At 35.1% G+C, this 23,741-nt stretch overlaps 3 protein-coding genes across 5 annotated transcripts; 2 read left to right on the forward strand and 1 right to left on the reverse strand.

Annotated features, from left to right (window-relative positions):
- Positions 1-4,410: 4,410 nt before the first annotated feature.
- LOC21408616 (probable ribose-5-phosphate isomerase 4, chloroplastic) lies at positions 4,411-9,538 on the forward strand. 2 transcript variants are annotated; one of them, XM_010100199.2, is made up of 9 exons: positions 4,411-4,621; positions 4,761-4,888; positions 5,221-5,290; positions 5,561-5,665; positions 6,207-6,302; positions 6,397-6,453; positions 6,996-7,113; positions 7,202-7,268; positions 9,204-9,538. In XM_010100199.2, the coding sequence occupies exons 1-9, from the start codon at positions 4,433-4,435 to the stop codon at positions 9,280-9,282; spliced, it is 909 nt and encodes a 302-aa protein (XP_010098501.1). In that variant the 5' UTR covers positions 4,411-4,432; the 3' UTR covers positions 9,283-9,538. The 2 variants fall into 2 exon arrangements, with proteins under 2 accessions (XP_010098501.1, XP_024022840.1); XM_024167072.1 differs by lacking the exon at positions 9,204-9,538 and adding an exon at positions 8,153-8,204.
- A 7,741-nt stretch (positions 9,539-17,279) lies between these two features.
- Positions 17,280-19,429, forward strand: LOC21408617 (beta-amyrin 28-oxidase). Its single transcript, XM_010100200.2, has 3 exons — positions 17,280-18,257; positions 18,367-18,554; positions 18,905-19,429. Exons 1-3 carry the CDS (start codon positions 17,306-17,308, stop codon positions 19,202-19,204), a joined length of 1,440 nt encoding a protein of 479 aa, XP_010098502.1. The 5' UTR covers positions 17,280-17,305; the 3' UTR covers positions 19,205-19,429.
- An 825-nt stretch (positions 19,430-20,254) lies between these two features.
- On the reverse strand, positions 20,255-23,504 carry LOC21408618 (cytochrome c-type biogenesis protein CcmE homolog, mitochondrial). Of its 2 annotated transcripts, none has more exons than XM_010100201.2 (2): positions 22,660-23,504; positions 20,255-20,923 (listed from the first exon to the last, which is right to left on the reverse strand). In XM_010100201.2, exon 1 carries the CDS (start codon positions 23,439-23,441, stop codon positions 22,668-22,670), a length of 774 nt encoding a protein of 257 aa, XP_010098503.1. In that variant the 5' UTR covers positions 23,442-23,504; the 3' UTR covers positions 20,255-20,923; positions 22,660-22,667. The 2 variants fall into 2 exon arrangements, with proteins under 2 accessions (XP_010098503.1, XP_024022823.1); XM_024167055.1 differs by lacking the exon at positions 20,255-20,923 and adding an exon at positions 21,021-21,042.
- Between the last annotated feature and the right edge of the window lie 237 nt (positions 23,505-23,741).

Genomic DNA, 23,741 nt, shown 5'->3' on the forward strand with positions numbered 1-23,741 from the left:
GAGAAAGTGCACATGTGAAAGTTGCATAAATGAGTGGAATTTTTTTTTTATTTTTTATATAGGATTCTAAATTCCATGTTTGGAATCTTTTCGTTTCTCATAATTTCTCCATACTATCTTTTTCGGTTAAATAGGGTTGAGTTATTTGAAATAATGTTGGTATCACCACTAATATACGTACATGTGGCCCCACCAAGGTGACATGGGTGTCACACGACAATATTAACTAATTTTCATTGTGCAGGGATGTATCTACTAATGATGACAAGTAGTATTGTTTCCATAAGAAAACGATTAGTAATATTGTTGGAGAATTTTATAATCATGTAACATGTAACAGAAGTATATGGCGTAACATTTTATTTATGTTATTTTGTTAACCCCCCCAAAAAAAAACACTTTATTTATTTTATTCAATAATGATATTTGTAAAAATATAGCAACAACAAATTTATCTATCACAAATTAACATGATTTAAAAAAAATCATTGTTTGATACAATAATGTAAAATTACATCCTTTACTTTTACGTGTTAAAAATAGATTGGTTCTCACAAAAGATCAAGGATAAATCCAATAATCTTACATTTAAGAAACTATATATGTTAGCATGTTAGTGCAACTGCAATCCGCATACCTTTATAAACTTTCCATTTTTTTAACCATCAAGTCGTTATAATATAATACAGTACGTGTCATAACGTATTGTATAAGCGTCAAATGTAAAATTTTATAAATTTTAGAAGTCAAAATATAGTTCTTTAAAAAAATTTAAAGTTAAAATATAAATTTTCAAATATTGTAGGTTTAATATTTTTTTCAAAAATTTTAGGGTCAAAATATAATTTTAGAAAAATATAAATTTGCATGTTAACTCCTCAATTTTGACACAATTATAGGTTTTGACATGACCCTATGTTAGCCTAACCCTGACCCATAATCGTGCCAAACACTGATATGAGTTATCGATCCGCTATAAAATAATACAATATAATAGATAAAAAAATGAGCCGTATTATATAATATGGCAAAAATATTAATATACAATGCGTATTAATTTTTATACTTAGGCCAAACATCATACTAATATATTATTATATAATACGATGTTCTAATACGGTTAAATAAACACGTCCTCAACTGTGTGATAGTATGTTGGTATATCGTGTCATACAGATCCGTATATATAGGCCCCGTTCATTTTACCGATTCGAGTTTTGTTATAGTAACAAATTCTAAAAAACAGTCACGTCTAACTTTTTTACTACAATAAAAAACTCTCACATAAACTCATATCTTAACTTGAATTTAAAATTTCAATCAGCAAACTAAACAGACCTATAATTTGTCGTGTTTTTTTTATAGAGAAATGCTCTTTATAAGCTAATGCATAAAATGTTCCATAACTGATAAATTAAAATGACACAATTCATGTGTTTCCCCACCAATCTCTTTGTGAAAGTGGTAAAGCACATAGTCGCACAACACAGGCCATCATCCACTGTTGGGGACCATGTGTCTGTGTCATTATGTCATAGTCGTTAAAGGCTTCTTATTTATGCCCACTGTCTCAAAAGAACCTGATTCTATAATCATTAGTATCATTTTCTTTTTAGACGTTAATTGATGACCTTCTTTCTCACCTTCCATGTGAGCAAAGCAAAAGATCAAAGAGTTGTTTTTTGAAGTGTAATTTGAGTGTAATTTTTGAGTTAAATTTGAGTTATAATTTGAATTGAAGTTGTAATTTGAATAAAATTGAATAAAGTTGAAACTTAAAAGAACATGAACTTGAAAAAAGTTAGAACTCGAGTTGTCTTTTTTCAAATTTTTTTACAAAAGAACATGCCCCAAATAACTTGCTTACCGTTAATTACCAAAAAAAAAAAAAAAAAAAAAAAAAACCTGCTTACCGTTGGTCCACAATTTGTTCATAAAATTAAAAACATATCTAAAAGTATAGTAGTAGTACTAATTATGTCTGACAAACAAATGTTGATCTCATCGCTTAGTAATATGTTATTTAGTGAACTTTAGGTCAGAATATGATGAAAGTTGACAAAATATGTTCCAAAAGGGGTTTTGGGTTTTATTTTTTAATGATTTTGGAGGACCTCCCTCATAAAGTTATCTAATTGATTGTCACGCACATGCAATTAATTTTCACAAAATAAGTTTAATAAATGAGAAACTATTGCGTTGCAGTAGTACAACCAGAATTAAGAGCACCGAAAAGCAAAAGTAGTGAATTACAAAAGAAGATGAGTGTGGAAAATCACAAGTTGGTTTTGAGCACAAGTACTTATTAGTTTCAATTTCTTTTTCTTTTCTTTTCTTTTTTTTTTTCATTTTTGGTGATTTTCATCACAAAGTACTGGATCATGGTATGTAGGTCCACCATAAATCGCAGGATACCATACTACGAAATATGTTTGGGATAAAAAATAAAATTACTTTTTGTGCCAATTATTATTTATATTATTTTTAATAATTAAGTTTTATTATGATTTTTTTTATTAAGTAAATGAATTTTTAATTTTTAATGAAGTAATATAAATAATATTTTTTATTATCTTGAGTGATATTTTTTATTTTTTTTCTTTTCGACTGTAAAAATCATAAAATCAAAGAGCTTTTACCTTCTTCGCCACTCTTCGTCTTGAGTCTAGGAGGATATTACTAGTGTACCTGCAAAAGACACTTTGATTGGGCCGACTAAATGGAGAAGATAACCAACTAAATGGCCATCTTTACCGATTGGGCCACTTTACCTCATTCTATTCGAGTCTTTAGGTATGTTTATACATGTCATTTATTTTATCGATTTGAGTTTTATTATAATAAAAAAATTTTAAAAATAATTACATTTAATTTTTTTATTATAATAAAAATTATCACATAAAATCACATTTTAACTCGAATCAATAAATTAAAAAGACCCTTAAGTTATGATACGAGAGAAAAATATTATAATAAAAAAATTAAATTTTAATTTTTACAAAAAAAAATACTGTAATAATAAAATTTAAATTGTGATTTGAGTTACAAAATTAGCAAAACCTTAATTATTTTAATATCCGTTGAGAATAGTTAGAATATCTCTTAAATATCTAGTATTTCAGAAAAAGGGGTCTATAAATGTAGGCCCCACAGACAAATCAAGTGAAAAAACGACACCCTACGAGGATCACTTTCAACCTCCCCCTAAGGTTTCGAGACTCCCTTGTCGGGGGTCGAAGTTGGAGTGACATGACCTTCGAAGAAGGGTGTCATTGGTGAGGATAATTTTGGGTCTTTGACCTCCACTTTAAAAGGGTCGAGATACTTTTTTTTTTTTTTTTAACCATTTCTCAGTTTTAGACTATTGAGATTTTATTCTTTTAAGCTTCATTTATTTCACCGATTTAAATTTTAAATTTTTACAGTTAAAAGTTATCAGAAAATATCACATTTAATTTTTCTGTTATAATTAAAAAAATTTCACATCTCAACTCAAATTCACGAAATAAACGAAACCTTAATAAGCAAGTCTTTTACCCTAATAACATGACCGTCTTTTTTTCACATCAGGGGACACGTCTTATGAATGAAAACCCTTTGGATAAAATAGAGCCAAAAGGGTAAGATCTTCCACCATGATAAAGATCTCTATCCTCCCTCCCTTGCCGTCAGCACTACTTTGAAAAATCACAAGTGGGTTTGAGCACACGTAATTATTAATTTTCTTAAAGAAAGTTGGATGCTGAATATTTGCGGATACTATTATCATGGAGGATATCGGTTGGTAACTGTTAGTCAGTATCATAGTGAATACAGGTAGTTATTAATATGTACATTGGCAATTACCTTAATGACATATTTGGCATCTTTAAATATAAGGTGCGTTTAGAACAAGGATCCATATCATTGTTCAGATCATAGTTCGTAGCTTACTATAATATTTTTTCTCACAAAAAATAAACGTAAATTGAGAATAGTTCTGAATTTATAAACCAAACGTCCCCATAATAATGTGTGACAGTCTATGAATATAGTTTTGAGAAAAAATTTTCTCAGTGATATGCAATATAAAGAGAAAATTACTGAACTTATTTTAAAAGTGCATAAAGTACTATTAATTAATACTGTTTTATTAATATAATTACTTAATTAAAAAATATTAATTAAAAATAAGAGATAAAAATGAAGTCCCGGTAAAATCAAGTCATGAATTTGTGGTAATCTTGTCCACTGCATCCAGAGTGGGCCTCCCTAAGCCCATATTGATCATCACATTACCTTTGGACTTGGGCCTCATTATTGAGTTCAGAGTGAGTATTGTGTGCCTGGGAGAGGTCCAAAAAGGGTCCCACATATCGCCGAAGATGTAGCGAGCGGCAATTTGAAGAAAATCCAAATATTCCAGTTTCGTTGGAAAAGGAATGAAGAAAACATGGCAGCCTTAGCCATAAAATCGTCATCAATGGCTTGCCCAACTCCAAGTCCCATGCATTATTGTTGGTCTCCCGCAAACTCCTCAACTAATCATTCGAGAAGGAGATTAAGCTCCTCCACTTCTCTCAGGATTTCGGCCTCAAGCCTCGCCGACGCCTCTGCTCTCCTTAAAGCAGCCCACCACACTGTGCGTTTCTTTCTTTTTTTTCTTTTTTTGTTTTTGTTTTTGGCTCAAATATCACTTCTTTTTTTATCCTTTTGAAACTAAATTTATCAGTGTTTTGAAAATAATAAATAAACCCATGAAATGATTTTTGTTTTTGTAGGTGGATACGTATATAAAAAGCGGCATGGTTGTTGGGTTGGGTTGCGGCCAAGCTTCTGCAATGGCCATTGAGTATTTGGGTCGCCAACTTCGCACAGGTGCTTTTAGAGACATTCTCGGAATACCCATGTGAGTGATTTTTTTTTCGGCAACAGTATTTTTTTCCCTCTTTTTTATTTTTTATTTTTTGGAATTTTCCTAAATTTTAAAACCCTTAATTCCTTCAATCTGCAGCATTCTGTTTGAGCTTCATTTATGTTGTATCTATGCTTGTGAATTGTTCATTTGAAGTGTTTGTTCTAGTTCCATGGAAGTTTATTCAATAAAAACAATAAAAAAAAAAGACTTGCATTTGGAATAAGAGAATGCTGCAGCGCGATTAGCCTATTGCAGTCTGCTGTGTTGAATGCTCTTGTTTTGTGAAAAGGAGAAAAATTCAATGTGGCTTTTTTTTTTCGCAGGTCTGTGGCGAGTGCTAGTGAGGCGGCCAAGGCAGGAATACCATTGGACTACTACCAAGATAATTCTCAAGTGTGCACAAATTTGAAATGCTTTAGCAGATTTCCTTTGTTACTAGGGTTATGCCAATTATATGCTTTAGGAGGCTTGCTTGTTTAATTTAAAAAACTAAGCCATTTGATGCCTTATGAGTGCATTCCTTTGGGATAAGAGCTGCTCTAAGGAGTCATTAGGAAACGAAATGTTACTCCACCAAAATGCACTGCACCATTCTGAACATGTGATCCGTTTCTTTAAGCTTTAAATTTTAGTAGAGTATCACTTGAACTTGCTCCTTTGTAGATTGATTTTGCATTTGATGATGCTGATGTTATAGAAGAAGGAACACTTGCTGCCATAATTGGGCGTCAAAGTTCACAGAGTGATGAGTCCCTTATCCAAGAGAAGGTTAGTAACAATTCCTTCTCTTAAGGCTTTTAAAACTCAAGCAACAATATAGAAGCAGAGTTGAGGAGCTATGTATTCTATAATAAAGACTTGCATGCTTAATTATGTAGACATTTATGTGACATGAATTAACTTATGTAGCTATAGCTATAAATTTATTTGTGGACAAGGAAAAAGATTTGTCACGTTTGTTTGAGGAAGCTAAATTTTCAGCATCGTTGTGGGCTTCAATGGACAAATCCTTAAAGGATTTTCCTTTTTCGTTGATTGTATAAACTGGAAGGATGTCATCGATAATTAATGGTTTTTTGCTAGTTTTGATTTTGTTTTTCTTTCTGCTTTCCTCCTGTTTTGTTTTTTCTTCATCAGAGGAATCCTTATCCTCTTTTCTTTGTAATTGATGATTATTTAAACGAAAGGAAGTATTTCTTATATAAAAAAAAAAAGGTATTCTGCTGATGTATAACGAGTTATTCGGTGTATCTGAATTACTCTTGCTAATGTGAATTGTTGAAGACTATTTTCCCGTCTCCACTTGCAGTCTATTCTAAATTCAGCTGATAAACTGGTGTTCATGGTCTCAAAGAAGCAGTATAGAGGTGGTCTTGATGGTTCCATTCCAGTTTTAGTTCAATCTGTAAGCAGCTGAACTTTCATTCTCTTTGAAAGTGTCTGAACCATAAACCTCCTAAATGAGAGAAACATGACCTAAATTGAAACTTGTATTTCAGCTCAACTGGTTGGAAACTGCTGAGGAGATTGATGACTTATTTTTAGGCGACGCAGAGGTTTGCTATTCTAGTTTTTTTTTTTTTTTAAATTTCTTTCAATTTCTTTAGATTATTTTTCTTTGTTGCGTGTGTTAAATTCTTGATAAACAGAGCCATTGTCATATATTTTCCCTTCTTGCGTAGCTGGGAAACCATCTATATTCACATGCAATTATTATTTTTATATTTCAGAAAATGTACCAGCTACATAATTGTATTTTGCTCTGATTCTACAGTTTGCAACACGGCTTATGATTTATGAACAATTGAACTTGTATTTTTCCCCTCTCCAAGTTTGCAATAAGGATGACTTCGAGAAAAATTTTATCTATTGTAAAAAACATGTTTCTTCGTACAGAAAAAATAAAATGATGCCAGGAAAGCACTAGTCAAAGGAATCTTTTGCTTTTTCATCTTTAAGTATGAGGCTGAGAGCATGAGGTATAGGCGATTGTTGTACGCTTAAATGCAATATTGCTTCATAATTCATAATGTTGTTCATGTTACAACAACATGAATGAATTAACAGCTATGTCTCTTTTTGCCCCTTCTAAGTTCAGGTATGGAGGAGACCAGCTATAGGACATGCAGGACCAATGGGGGGTGATTTCCCACTAATCACTAGAGAAGGCCATAATGTTCTTGATGTCATCTTCACGTCTCCAATAGTAAGCCTTGGTAAGTTTTCTGCGGAGTTTATTCTGGTTTTAATAGATGTTAACGTTTGAGGATAACTTTGGCCTTTCATTTATACATTAATTTTCAGTTGAAGTAGCAAAGAACCTCGATAAAATGGATGGGGTTGTCGGCCATGGTGTCATTTCCAAGTTCCCGTAAGTTTATCAGTCCCTTGTACATTCTTTTCTGTTTGGTCTGCATGTATGTGTGTGCGCTTGATAGAAAGACAAGGTCATAGGGAGCTATGTTCTCTTTTTGTCCATGCAGAAGAGTAATCCTCAAGTTAGGTTGGGCCTTGCTGATGTATGCAATAATAGATCATTTGGGGCTATCTCATAATCTCATTGTGGCATTGTTTCTAAAGATCGAAAGAATGCTAGGGGATGGTTTTAAATCATATGGAAAAGACTTGTAAAATAAAGACGAACTTCTGCGCTGACAAGAGAATGATGTATTGCTTTAAATTTTGCTGCTTATGAAGATTGAAAGATCTCTAAGGGAATGTCATAAATCATATGGCTAAAATTGTCAGATCAATATAGTCTTTTGCACTGGCGTTAAATGTGTATTGCATCAAATTATGCCAATGCCACTAATGTACCAGCTCCATAATTAGAACTTGCAATGTTCAATTGATTCCCAAGGCCAAAACAAAGATGTTATGCCAGCTGAAAATCTTAAAATATGGAAACTTTTTGGTTTACTTTCATTATGAAATGAAGAGGAACTATGAGGACAAGACAATGAAGAGAAATTCGTATTACATTTTATGTTTGGCCATGTGGATAGAGTGAATGGGAAGAAAGTGAGAAGCAAATACAATTTTCTTAACTTTTGTTTCTTTCTCCCAAAACTAACCTCTTTAAGGAGAAAATATTGCAGGTTGGAGGATATTCTATTTATATAATATAATCAAACAGTAGAAACTATAAGAATTTGGTTTTTTATTCCTTTTTAAGGGTAACTGTTAAACTTCATAGGCATACCATAGAATATTACAAAATAGTGTCTGGAATCAAATTTGAAATATGTGATATAGGTGACGAATCAACTATGTGATCAGCCTCCTGTCGTTTTTCGGTACACAAGGAAGAAGTTCAGGAGAGGCAGACCCTAGCGTTAGGATGTGGTTTTGTGACTGGTATTCGGGTACGAGTCCGCGCGACTGATGTTCTAGTGTTGTATGTTCATAGAGTGGCTTTAAGTGAATCTGTTATGTAGATATTGGAATGGCAGGTGATGTTAGATGCCGGTTATGTTGTTAATTGTAGTATAAATAGTCTATGAATAGTTTGTTTTAGAGTCGAGCTGAGTTTCTGGTGTACTATTCTTGGCAATCCAAGAAAAGTGAAACAAGGTGAAACTCTTGAACTTTCCATCGTTGTTAGGTCAAGTGAAGTTTTCAATCAATTGTACAAATTAATTTTTCTCAATGAAGACTCAGATTTTGTTCACTTCATTTGTTACAAGTTTGAGTCTTATCACTATGCTATAAGTAAGTTTACTTAGTGGCTGTAGTTTGATATCTGGGACTGGGAGATGGATGATATATTGACTACCTGGTTAATGAAGTAGATATATGGCATGTAAATCCATTGTCCTGTCAGGCTCTTTACGGCAGCAAAACGGATTGATTTCCTCTCTCTATGTCTCTCCCTTCTTAAGTTGAAGGCTGCACATTTATTTTCACAAACTTGGATTTCTGTTTGGCATTTCTAGCTCCTTCACATAGACCCATATATCTTTTAGCGGTAAATTGTGCAATTTCATCTTATCAAGTTTTCAAGGGAGCACTTCTAGTTTCTCATGACTGCACTGTGCCAGTGCTTCTAATTTTATTACGTCTTTCTCATTTTACCATTCATCCATTTTAAAGTTCCTTTGTAAGTTGTCACTTTGACTGCTAATATAGACATTTTACCATTCATCCATTTTAAAGCTCCTTTGTAAGTTGTCACTTGACTGCAATCCTATATTAGCTACTCTTTCGATTTTACTATTAATTCTTAATTTTCTTTGTGAATTCCAAAATTCTTATAGGCACGATATGCATGTAATTCCTATCCTCTTTATCATTTTGTGAACTGCAGATGCACAGCAGTAATTGCTTCAGAAAGTGGCCTGTCAATTGTTGATAATCTGTCAAAGAATTCGGTGGAGGGACTCTGATTGCTACTACCAGCATAACAAACTCATGTGGTTCTTGGTATTATTTCCCAACATGATCCCAGTTGTAAAGATTTTTCAGATTCTTTCAAAAACAAAGAAAAAAAAAAACTAGGCTTGGTCGAGTCTCGCCAAAATTTTCTCTGTACTTTAGCTTGTGCTCAAGTTGATAAAGTTTTTTCGTTGTAATTTAATTTAATTTCATGTCATATGTATATGCACATGCCGAAACTTACCTGTTGAAATTCCATCAAACACTGTTTTACTCCAAAAGAAATAGTTATTTTCAGTTATTCATAATAGACATAACTTGTTAGAATTTTGTCTGCTAATGGAAAGAAAAGTTCACTATAAAAACTCATTGTGCTACAAAAGAAAGCTGAAGTCATTTTAGTGTAGTTAGTTGTAGTTATCCTTGAAACTTGAAATGATCGAAATCTTTGAATTTCCAATAAAAATACTAATTTCTTATGTAGACAGAGTATAAGTTTTACCCGTAGCGAAAATTTCAGTTGTTATTCGAACTAACGAAATGAACAAGTCATAATTACTATATTGTAGTGCTGCTGATTGTATTCTAGTGTTATAATGTTTCTGCATGCCTAAATCTATCCGACAGAGCACAAAGACCATTTTACCAGGCAGGTACTAATCTCTAGCCACTGACCATATCATGGAAAAACTAATATATAGCCCATGCATCTTTCCATCCTAATTAATCATTCTACAGGTGATTATATAACGCTTTTTTCGTATATAAAATAAAATGATGCTTTTGGAAGAAAAGTATCTTTTTTAAGAACATTTAGACGGTTTTCTTTTTTAAATTAGAAACCTAAATCAATACTTAAGGACCGTTTAGTTCTGATTTGAGTTAAGATGTGATTTTATATGATAATTTTTTACTGTAGTTAAAAGTTAGATGTTATTGTTTCTAAGAGCTTTTTACTGTAGTAAAACTCAAATTTTAAACTCGAATCGGTGAAATAAATGAATACTTAAACTATCTGGATTACAGGTTCGAAATGTGATGCTTTGAATTTTTTTGTTTATGGTGATAAATTATATGTCAACCGATTCTTTCCTTGCTATTTACATTTTCTAGAACTTTATAAATTCTGGAAAGTGTGGCTTGAGAATTAACAGACAATGGTCCGGACAAGATGAATTCATTGGGGGGCTAAGTTTTAAATTGGGTGGTTTTGGCTGATTTAAAACATCACGTTCAAAACCTTTTGCAAAAAATATACATCCAAACATCATTTTGAACTGGCACATGCATTAACTTGATGATATTCATGATAATAGTTTCTTTTTCATGATGTGCATTATTTCTCTTTGTTAATTGGCGGCATTCAGAAAATAAATGTTATATCTAGATGGAAAGTAATTCTAACGAGAGCCATTTCAAAATGATAAAACTATATAATATTTATACATTATTACTTAACTACTTGATGCGTTTGTCACATCATACGAATATGATACATTAACATTCTAAAAAAAAAAAAATATTACTCAGTGATCGTGATTTGTACCCATATATTCTGTTTTTCTCGTCAATAATGGAGTTGATCCAACGATACTTTGAATATTTCGGTTTAGAATTGGGTTATGGGTTTCAATTGGGTCAACATATAACAGATTTTATACCTTCCGACTCAATTCAAAATAAAGCTCGTACTACAGTCTACATACATGTTGCTAGGTTAGTTTAACTTTGACCAGATTTAGTTACTTTTCTGGTACAAGAGTTTTGATGTATTATTATAAGAAAAAAAAATGGTTGATAATATAATATGTCAACTTTATGGATTAGATCTTCTTTGCGTAATTGCTTATTATATTGCTCGGTTAAATAGCATTCATTTTACGTTATTCTACATTATCAAATCGATAGATGTTCTGATTACCACCTCAACCACTCAATTAACTCTTTTTTTATTTTTCTTTTTTATTTTTTTTATGGAACCGCTCGATTAACTTTCTGTTATGCACTAAAATTAATCCTATGGGCCTGTTTGGTTTCGTTTTTGTTTTTGTTTTTTTCGTTTTTCGAGGTTAAAAAATGGAAATGGGTAGACAAAATGCGTTTGGTGTAAAATTTTTTGAAAATTGAAAACAAAAACGCTTGTCTTTTTCTGAAAATTTGAAAACGAATTAAGATCGTTTTCTCCGTTTTCGTTTTTGTTTCCTTTTCTCCCATTTGCATCTTTTGAAGCATTTCTCTCCTCACTCTCTCTCTCTCTCATGAGCCTCCGCCAGCGACCATCCCCACCGTCGCATCTGGGCCCGGCGGCGGTGGCGGGAGACCCGGAGTTGGAGCCGTACAACATAATGAAAACGTGTGCGCAATGGCTCGAGTAGCGGCGGCGGCGCTGCGAGCCGTCGGGAACCTCCGTTGGCTGCCGTTCACACAATGGCTCCCTCACATGGACCTCCTCGATTGGCTCACCCTATTCTTCGACTTCCAAAACGATAGCGTTCGGAACCAGAGGGAGCACCTCGTCCTCCACCTCGCCAACGCCCAGATGCGCCTCACGCCGCCGCCGGACAACATCGATACACTCGATGCCGGCGTCCTGCGTCGGTTCCACAAGAAGTCCAACATTTGGATCTCCGACCGGGTTGAAATGGCCTGTTGATGTTGGGAGCAATTTCTTTGTGACTTCTAGTAGGAGTAGGCATGTGGGTAAGACCGGGTTTGTGGAGCAGAGGTCGTTTTGGAACTTATTTAGAAGCTTTGATGGGCTTTGGATCATGCTCATTTTGTTCCTTCAGGCGGTCATTATTGTAAAGATCACTTGGAAGTTGACAGATGGTAACGGTTCTGCGTTTCTAAAGTACAATAAACGACATTAAAATTTAATGTCATCCTCAGGTTTTTTGTCGTTCATCATGTTTTATATATCCTTTTTACTTTTTAGACGTATTTTTAAAGATTACTAGGAAGTATGTTTTATATATTATTATTTAAAATACTATTATATGTTTTTAAAAATTAAACCAATAAACGCAGTTTCAGTTTTTTTTAAACTGAAAACAATCTCAAAATAAAACTACCAAACGCATTTTCAGAAATGATTTCAAAATGGAAATAAAAATATTTTTATTTTCATTTTCATATAAAAAATAAAATTATTTTAGAACGAGTTCCAAACACACCCTATATTCCTATGCGAAGAGGAAAAAAAAAAAAAGATAACTTTAATCCTTGGAAATCAAAGTGAGTAGTACTGTAGACTTTATAAATTGTTCTAGAAGATGTTTAATGTGTCGGTTAGTTACTTTGTTGTTGTTGTTGTTTTGTCGTGGCAAGGACTTTCTTGCTGCTGAGTGATGGAACGTGTCAAGTTAACCACATTTTGGTGACAATTGGTCCCACTAATGTTGAGAATATGTGCTTTTGCAGCTAGATATCAGACTTTATAAATAAATAAATATGAATATATAGCATTTTCTTCGGCCGGGTCGGGTCCTCGAGGTGTGAAAATATAAAGCCGTTGGCCGAACCGAGAACGTTAAGTATGTGTGTTTTCAAGCTGAAAAAAACGTAAATACGAAAATTTAAATCATAGTGATTTTAATCATGATTCTAAAATCAGTATCATGATTTATAATTTTGAGTTCAAATTATGATTCTGGAACCATAATTCAGAATTAGAGGTTTGAATCACCTTGAATCAAGAGAGTGGTGGTTTTAGAATTATGAGTGATTCTGGTTTAAAACATCATATCAGATTCCGAATCATGATTCAGAATCGTCCAAACCAAACACTGATTTTGAATCATGATTTAGAATCACTGTAAATAAACACTAATTCTGAACCAAGATTCAGAATCATAATTCTAAATCCATCCACCAAATACCCATTTAATAAGGTACTCCATTTTATTTATTTATTTATTCATGGATACGTACTCAAAAATTCTTTTACATTATTTTTTTAGGTAAAAAAGGTATTAATTATTCTAGTCTAGTCTAGTACTAATAACACCAACAAACAAACAAACAATCTATAAAAGGAAGGCCCTATGCTTTATCTCCCAAAATTCGTTCTCATATCTCCCTGTCAAAGAGGATTCATGATAAGTTCCTCGCACAAAAAAAAAAAAAAAAAAAAAAGTTAATGATATAATAAACCAATAAATTATGATTTACTTATTCCATTGATAAAATTTATTCAGTCAAACTAACCAAAATAACTAAGAATCTAGAATTGAAATAATAATATTAGTGAATTATAAATTTTGTTCACTTCGCGGATTTGAGTTTTCAATTTAAGCTGAGATGTGACATTTTCTGAGAGCTTTTAATTGTATGATAAAAAGTTAGATATGACATTTTTTGAGAACTTTTAACTGTAGAAACTTAAAACTGAAAACTTGAATCGGTGAAATGAACGAGGCCTAGAACTACTTCGATTCTTTTTTTTTTTTAGTTCCTATCTGAGTGCAAAGGAAAAAGCACTCACATTGAGACATTGGTTGCAAGTAGCTACGGAAATGGTGAGTAAGGTAGCCGGGGGCAGCGAGTCATGCGCTGCGGTGGGAGGAGTTGGAACAAGGGCGATCTTCCGGCCATGCCATTCAAAAGGATACTTATTCTCTTTGCACTTGTAGGTGGCATTTACATCGAATTGCCACGGCTGCCCGAGAAGCAAGTGACAAGCGTCCATATCGACAACGTCGCAAGTGACTTCATCTTTAATACACTTTGCCGATGGAGAATGGAACTCGGCAAACTTCCTGAACAACTTTGGTAGCGACTCCTTTCTTGATCCAACCAATTTTGTAAGGACAAGGGTGCTTTTTTGGTTTCGAGGTTTAGAGCCTTGACTAGAGATTTAGAGACCACATTCTCTGAACTGCCGCTGTCAATAATGACATTGCACATCTTGGAATCGATAGTGCAACGAGTGCGGAAAATGGCATTGTGTTGAGGCAACTGTGCTTGTTTCGGCCCATAAAGGAGTTTTTGGAGGATGCACACTACGGCTTCGCCATCATCCCCTTGGACTTCCTCGGTGTTTTCAAAAGTATCACCACGCTCTCTAAACTCCTCTGTCATATCATCATGATCACCCATGAAACCAAGTTACCTCCGTTGAGGACAGTTATTGAAGCGGTGTCCCGGTTGTTGGCAGGGATAACATTTGGCCGGGAAGGGCTTCGCATAATGGTTAGCTTGAGGAAGAGGGGTTGTCTTGCCCTTGTCCTGATTTGGTGTAACAGGACCGGCCGGGGTCGGTGAGGGTATTGAGTGCCGGAGTAGACTTGTCGTGGTTGAGGAGTTCGCCGAAACGGAGCCGGGCAGTTGGAAGAAGGGGAGAGGAGTTCCTCTGCTCGTTGAGCCAAATTAATAGCCTCAGAGAAGAACAAAGTTAGCGTAATTATTTGTTTTGTTTTTCCCTTCTTTGTTTTGGTCGATCTAAAGTTGTCTTTGTTCCACCGACGTCGTCAAGCGAGACTTAGAGGGCGTTTGGTATGAGGTAATCTCAGGGATGAGAATGAGAATCTCTCATATCCTTATATTTGGTACAATTATTAGATTTTTTTTAAAACCCAAGAAAGTGAATCCCATGGGTTTCACATTACCACATTTTGGGGTAATTCTAAACCCACCCAATAGGGTATTATTTACTTTTCCAGGAAAAAATTATACATCTGCCCTAACCTTTCTCTCACCCATCTCTTACCAGACCCATCTCGCCCATCTGTCTCTCTCTCGTCCAGACCCAACACCGCTATTTATTTTTGTAATTCATTTAAAAAATATGTTTTTTTAATAGACAACATTTCAATGCACAACCAAACATGGTAATGTAATATTCCTCGGAATTTGAGAAAAATTTATGTATAGAACCAAACACAGTAATGTATTATTCCTGAAAATTATATTACCCTCCATCCCTTTTCCATAATTATGATTCCTATTGATTACTGCATACTAAACGCCCCAGCGATAAACATGGTAAAGAATATTGTGTTCAAATACGTAATTTTCAATGTATGGTTATTTTAATATATAGCGTTGAAATGAATATGCGCACATTATTTGTCATAGTAGTTGAGAAATTGAGTAGGCCAAATTTACTTGTGAGTGTTGATTCAGAAGTTATTATAAGTGATTGTACTTTATAATATTAGTGATAATGGAAGTACTTGTTAGGACGTGATCACATTGAGAATGAGGACGAAATATTATATATTGATATACTGATGTAAAGTAGTGAGACACCCAAATGATCATGTTCTTTACTGCAAGAAATTATTAGAAATATGTACAAACGTACATAGCAAGAGATTTTAGAGATCAGAAATATGCTCCCAGCTATTTTCCAGGACTAGTTAAGACTATAGTTCTTAGTTTGTTCCAATTTTTTATGACGTAATAATTTGTTATAATTTGATAGGACGGTATTTTATGTAGTAATTAATAGATCATACGTTAATTTTCAGAGTAGCACCTAGTATCAAAATAAAAATAAAAAAAGAAAAAAGTATATGGTTTGCTAAGATTTTGTCCATAACTATTATTTATGTCATTCTAAATAATTCGGTATTATTTTGGCTTATTTTTTGTTTATTAATTAAATGACAATTGTTTAATTCTTGTGGATTGAGATAATATTTGTATTACCCTCTTAAGTGGTATTTGTGGTTTTTTTTCTAATTAATTACTTGTATATAAACTTTAATTAAATGTGATAGAATAGTTATTGATTAATAATTACAATATTATTATTTTTTTTACCTTTGAACAGTTTTTTTTTTTTTTTTTTTTTCATTTCAGAGTCTTCAAAGCTCAAAAGTTTATGGGAAAACATATGTAAGATTATTACTGGAGTAGAATTAGATCAACATGTTAAATATGCTAAATACAATGTAAAATAACATTGATTTTTACATTGAAATTAAAAAGGTGTTTATTTCGTAACTCAAGTTGAGAATTTAAGTTGTTTATGTGAGAAAAAATATTAAAATAAAAAAAATAAATTTAAATTTTTACTAGAATAATTTAGGACTCTCACGTACGTCAAGTCAAGGAGTCAAATATGCATGGCAGATGAATGACACTCGCACTCCTCATTGCTCAGTCATAAGCAGAGTACTTGCATAGTAATGACATGGTTTGAATAGTCAAATATGCATCTTTTTTTCTCGAAGAATAATGACATGGTTTCATCAACGCTGTTGGACGTATAGGTTCGTTCGGTTCGTTAATTTGAGTTTTTAATTTAAGTTAAGATGTGATATTATGTGAGAGTTTTTTATTATAATAAAAATATTAAATGTGATTGTTTTTAAGAGTTTTTTACTGTAACAAAACTCGAATCAACGAAAAAAACAAAAAAAGAGAGAAAGTTAGGGAGACGGCTAGCTTTTTGACAGCAACAAGTTCATTTTTCCTGAGAAGGAATATGTATCTTTTTTTTTCTCGAAGAATAATGACATGGTTTCATTCATCCACGCTGTTGGACATATTCAAAGAGAGAGAGAGAGAGAGAAAGATAGGGAGGCGGCTAGCTTTTTGACAGCAACAAGTTCATTTTTCCTGAGAAGGAATAACAAAGCATCTTAGAATATATTCTAAAACTTGGCAGTTTTTAATGTTAGATAACAACAAGGCTTAATTAGTGCACCTATAACTGATCACTCATATTAATATCCATTCTTTTAGAACTTTGCGTTTTAACTTTTTCCTCTCCAAAACCATAACATGCGTGTACACCTCCTCAGTCGCCCATGTAAGCCTAAATTAAGCCATTTGTTGGAATCTTTAAACACATAGTCGTGACATACAAAACAAAAATTACGGATTATTTTATTCTTAATCCGTTCTAAACTCCAGTAAGATTCCAATATTAACGTATCTCTCAACTATTCAAACCAGACGACTTAAAGGGTTGACGATCAAAAATAAAATATTAAACTTTTTTCCCTCCTATATATATATATATAGTGATAGCACTCTAACTCATTTAAGGCCACAAAAAAACAAGAACAATACTAACTCTCAATCATGGATACTCTGAACCTCATTCTTTGTTCTGCCCCTGTTGTCTTAGCCTTTTACATTTTAATTTTCAAGTCAACAAAATCCTCGGAGAACTCGAAAACCCTCCCGCCGGGCAGCATGGGTTGGCCCATCATAGGAGAAACGATAGAGTTCCTGTTTGGCAAGCCGGAAAATTTTGTGTTCAAAAGGATGAACAAGTACTCCCCCGACATCTTCAAGACCAACATCCTCGGTGAGAAAACCGCCGTAATATGCGGTCCCAACGGCCACAAGTTCCTCTTCTCCAACGAACAAAAGTACTTGACGGCCTTCCGTCCACGCTCCATGCAGAGACTGTTCCGATCTTATAACAAACAGCACAAGGCGGCCCAACTCCAACATGCCAGTGATGAAGAAGCCAAAAAAGTCCTCCGTTCGCCGGGGTTTCTTAAGCCCGAAGGTTTGATCCGATACTTGTCGAAAATGGACGCAGTCACTCAGGAACAAATGAAGAACTACTGGGAAGGAAAAAATGAAGTGAAGGCTTATCCTCTGGCGAAGATTCTTACTCTTACTCTCGCCTGCAGATTCTTCCTGGGCATCGGCGACCCTGAAAGGATTGCGAGGCTAGTTGACAACTTCGACAATGTCACTGTGGGGATGCATTCTCTTATTGTGAACTTTCCGGGGACGACATTTTACAGAGCGATGAAGGCTGCGAATACGCTAAGGAAGGAGTTGAAGGCGGTGATCGGAGAGAAGAAGAAGGCGATGGCGGCGGGGGAGGCGATGCAGGACATTCTGGCGCATATGATTGTGGCGAGTGATGCGTCGGGGAAGCACATGGCGGAGGCTGAGATCGCTGATAAGATTATGGGTTTACTCACTGCTGGTTATAGCACTGTGGCCACTGCCATGGCTTTCTTCATGAAATATGTTGGTGAGAGGCCTGATGTTTACCAAAAAGTCCTAGCAGGTACGTACACATAATAATATCATGTTCACTTAATATTGTTATTATTTTTTAGAAGTTTTAATGGTTTTTTTAAATGGGTTGTTTTGAAAAAAAAAAAAAAAATGAACAGAGCAAAAGGAGATAGCAGAATCAAAGAAGAGAGGAGACATGTTGGAATGGGAAGACATAAACAAGATGAAGTACAGTTGGAACGTGCTGTGTGAAGTTATGAGGTTAACTCCTCCACTTCAGGGCACTTTCAGAGAGGCTCTCACTGATTTCACCTATGCCGGATACACCATCCCAAAAGGCTGGAAGGTGTGTAATTAGTTTATCAATTCATCACGTGTTTGACGCTGAAGAAGTGGATTAATGATAGTTTTTACATTTTTATTTTCTCTTTTATATATGGATAGGGCAATGAGTACTCATTAGATAAAGATCAATTGAAAAGTTAAACATAACCAGCCAAATGAATATTAAACAAAATGAATATTTAAACATAATCTCGAAACAAAATGAATTTGAAAAGATAACAAGCTTGAAACATATTAAACAATAACCTGCTTTTATTTTCGTTCGAAGTGTTATTGAAGATTTCTTCCATTTTTATGGTTTTTTTTTTTTTAATATTGCACTAAATATATATATATGCTAAATGTTTGTAGGTATATTGGACAGTAAGTACAACAAACCAGAACCCAGAATACTTTCCAGAGCCAGAAAAGTTCAATCCGTCAAGACATGACAACGCAAACGCCTTCCCGCCATTCACATTTGTGCCTTTTGGAGGAGGACCCCGCATGTGCCCTGGAAAAGAATATGCAAGACTTTCCATTCTCACTTTCGTCCACAACATCGTAAAGAGATTCCAATGGGAACTGGTTTTTCCAAATGAAAAGATTGAAGGCGATATGATGCCCACTCCAGAGAAAGGCCTTCCAATTCGCCTCCGTTCTCATTCGTAGTTATTTTACGCTTTTGAAAATAGAGTGAAACAAGCATCTTTCTGTTTTTATTATGCAAGAAGTAGATTTTAATGCTACAGCATCACGTGATTCACATCTGAATAATCCTTTTTTTTTTTTTTCCCACTTTGTAGTGGAATGAGATATTTTTAGAACAAAGCTGCGTTCGGACTGTATGATTGGTTCATGAAGTATGCCTCCTTTTTAACGCTGATTTTTGAAATGCAAAGAGTCATGTGTCAATGATAAGGAATGACTCGATTATCCGCAGAAAAGAATGGGGACTTGCACAATGTTGATTGAAGTTCTTTAACATGTCACTATAAAGAGATTTTTACTGGTTTTAAGGACATTTTAAAAAAAAAAAAACTTTTAGATTATTCACTAACTATCAAAACTTTTAGATCTCTCGTGAAATAGCTATCCTTCCACATGTCGATCCTCTCAACCGTGAGGCGACGCTCGTGATTATACCCTTTATAGTTCGTGTGTCAACGATGCATGTTCGTGATATTCAGCTTAAAACGTTTTCGTGAAATACAGAATTTCTCTTTGGATGTGTTTGAAGATTAGTAGTTTGATTGCTTTTTAACATTCGGTATTTAATTATAGCAGCAGCCGTAATACGAGTAACGACTGAGTCCCAAAATTTTAAGTTGACTAACCTCGAAATTCAAAATAATACAGTTCTTAGGAGCAACAACTCTTACATATGACTAAACAACAATTTTAAATTGAATTAGGGTCCAAAAGAACAGAATAATCTGGCTGTTTGTTTCACGCGTTTGAATTTATAATTCTAATTCTACTACATAACTTTTCTCTCACAAAAATTTGAATCAAAAAATTTCTACCAACAATTCTCACAAAATTTGAATTCATAATCAAAGGCCATGTTTATTTCACCGATTTAAGTTTTACTACAATAAAAAGTTCTAAAAAACAATCGCATCTAACTTTTTTGCTACAATAAAAAGCTCTAACATAAAATCACATCTCAACTCGAATCAGCGAACTAAACGGGCTCAAAGTCACTAACTTAGACGCATGAACCAAACGGGCCATAGTCTTCAGACCAATAACTCAATCTCTACTCCTGTACACATGTAGGAAATACTAAAAACTCATCCACAGCAATAACTTCAACTTTAACAAGCACTTGATCATTAATGGGGACTCTACCTAGTCCCATCCTTGGTCCGTGTGTTTTTTTTAGCCTTGGTTTTCCAGTTTTGCATTCAAAGACGGATCTGATGAAGTCAAAAACCTACCACTACTGGGTAGCATGGGATGGTCTATATCATTGGCAAAAGCGAGTTCCTGTTTGGAAAGCCGAAAAATTGCTTGTTTAATAGGATTGATGAAGTATGCCTCAGGTTGTAGATAAAATTGCAGTCATGTGTAGTTCTAATGGCCACAAATTCAGTATCCAGTGTAGAGGCTGTTCCATGTACGAAAAAACTCACAGAAGCCACAGTGCCGCTTGGACGTATAGAAGAGAGTACAGCTAAACACCTACTTTTTTAAAACCTGAAGCTCCGGTGTGCTAGTTGGGGACAACGGATGCCATCACTCGAGCGGATGGACAAGTGCCGGAAGAGGTTCAAATTCCACACTCTTAATCACAGCTATCCTAAAATGTCAAGCGTTGATTTTGAACACCCAACACTTTCCCCTTCTCCCTCTAGCAATTTATTCTTACAAGTCAACTTTTGATCTCTGAAACACAAGAATCATCAGTCAAAACCTTTCGTCAAAATAAGTTTAAACTGCAGTTGACCTGTTGCAAGGCCAGGCCTGTATTGCACCATCTCAACTCTGTTCTCCTACTGGCGTGGCTAAGTCAGCCAGCAAACAAAAAAAGCACCAAAGAGAAGAGAACCATGACCATGATTATCATTATGGAATGTACACAGCAGGTTATTACTAGGTTGAAATTCTAGTTAAAGAAGATAGTCTGGAATGTCATTTTAAACGAGAAAACAAAGGATCATAAAAATGAAAATATTGAATAGGAAAGTTGGTTCATTTCAAGGTTTCTTTATGGACCGAGGTTGAAAGCCTATGTTAATCTCGTGGAACAATACTACGGAAACAAGGTAACAGTTTGCAGAAAACCCCTTTTAATGTTTGTTGCAATAGGCCCTTTTATGTCCTCACTCGTAAGATGATTTCAATGAAGGTCAGAGAGCACATGTCCCCTTATAGGCGTATGTTAATCAGTATACTTGTCTTGCAAATTTTAGCAAGATCCTAAGCAAACTTTATTTTCTGTCTGCATATAGTCCCACAGTAAGTATCAGCGAATTTAGTTTCATTGGTTTTCCACAGAAGTGCAAGCACACAAGGGAGTAGAGGGTTACGAATGTAGACTAGTGAAAGGGTAGATTCTATTGGCCATAATCATGAGAATCAGACAATCTGATTCTGTAGTTCCTTCCTTGTCACTCTGAATCTGATATTTACAACCAAATATGAAATCAACTGTATCATCAGTCCAAATATACCACGTATGTTTGGAAATGCATTTTTTTATAAAATTCCGTAGGCTATAGAACAGGATTATACTGAATTTCATTACTATGAATTTTGATTACACAGCTTATTTTTTACTATTGTTCGAAGACCGACTTAGAGATTAATCTATGATTCAACACCGATCTTAGCAGTCGATATCCTAAAACTTAAAAGTTATCTTTGGATAGGTTTAGATTTCAACCCTAACAAGACGCTCAGAGTTGATGTAAAGTACTGCCATTCAACAGGCACAGATGGGCAGTATGCACAAAACTTTTCTAGACCATGTGGTTACATGGTCTTCTCAGCAAAATATATACCCTTCAAACAACAATTAACACCATAGGCAAAAAATCTTCATCTATTCATACAGAAACAATTGAACAACCTAAAGTGCTACCAAATCTGCATTTTTTTCCTGCCCACGACTGCCTGATTGATTAATATTTCCAACAATAATAGTATGGCCAAAAAGCTAGGTTTCAATCAGTCAAGATATAATAAAAAAGTTCATCACAAATTAGAAGCAACCAATCATTGAACCTGAAAAGACCCGATCTTAATCAACAAAAGATAAATCTTTCGAAGAAAGATTACCAAATTTATCACGCAGATTTGAAGCATATATCCATAGGACAATAACCAGAAATTCTGATAATGAGCCATTTCCAATTAATGGCATTGTTTTACTATTCCATTGAAATGAATTGTGGAAAAATCAATGTTCAAATATTATTACAACACCAAAATTGGAGCTTCACGTTTCTCCTTTTATGAAACCAATTCACTACCTATGAGTATTTCCTAACCTAATCATAAATGAAATCAAATCATCAGTCTTTCCAATTAAGCATTTCTCGTTTCATGTATACATGTCCAATAATTGTATCAGTAATCCCCTAAAAAAATCACATAAAGATCCAAACTTTGAATCTTACCAATCAATCTACGACGGCTTAAACTCTGCCGCACCGGCCTCGCCCGCCTTGATCTTCTTCTTGTTCTTCTCAATCGCCGACGCGACCTCCGTTGGCATGTACTTCTCGTCGTGCTTCGCCAAAACCTCAGTCGCCACGAAGAAACAATCTTTGCTCCTCGCCTTCTCGGAAACATTCTTCGGCGGCACTTCGCTCCGAATCTCATCCGTGATCGGCTTCACGAACCCTTCCACCACCGCCGAGTGGCCTTCCCTGAACAAGTCCGGCAACGCGCCATCATACCTGACCAGAATATCCGTGATGAGGTCGGTGACGACGAACTCGATCTCCGGCGAGGACGCCGGGTGGACGACGCTCCCCTCGAGGACCAAGCCGCCGAGCCTGAACTTGTTCTTGCTAGGGTTTGAGAAGTACTTCTCTAGGGCTTCGGTCGGAGTTACGTAGAAGACCATTTGGTCTTGGAAGGCGTTGAGGATAACAACAATGAATCCGGCGACGCAGCTGAAGGCGAGGGCGTAGGTCCAGAGGCGGCGCGTCTGCATCTGCCGGGCTCGCGCCCCGATGTCGACGGTCTTTGCTCGTTTGGGGATTCTCCGGGCGGTGGAGAGGAATCGGAGAGGGGACGTGAAATCTTTGGGGATCGGATGGTGGGCGGATAGCCGGTAGAGGATCGACGGTGGAGATTGGATGATGGAGTGGCGGCGGAAGATAGTGGTGGTTGTGGTGATGGGAGTGGTGCGGAGGAGATGAGATCTGAGACGGAGGGCCAGGCGAGCAGCCATGGATGGACTTTTTCCTTTGGTCCTTGTTTCCGAGAGAGAGAGAGGTTAGGGGTTTGCAGGGGTTCTTGCTGGAGTCAGAATATTAATTGAAAAATTTGCAGTTAATGACGCTTAAAAGGAAAAATTGCTTAAATGGTCCCCCAACTTTTAATGAAGTTTCAATCTCGTAGCCATTCTCTGTCTTCTTTAAGAAATACTCCTTGAACTTGGAGCTACAGGTTTGGACTTTGGACTGGGCTGACCTGCTCGAAGAAAAAGAGCGGCCAGCTCAAGTTAAGGGAGGGACGGCAGTTCGGCCTA

The sequence above is a fragment of the Morus notabilis genome, unplaced genomic scaffold (assembly GCF_000414095.1).
Source record: "Morus notabilis unplaced genomic scaffold, ASM41409v2 Scaffold276, whole genome shotgun sequence".
Classification (NCBI taxonomy): Eukaryota; Viridiplantae; Streptophyta; class Magnoliopsida; order Rosales; family Moraceae; genus Morus; species Morus notabilis.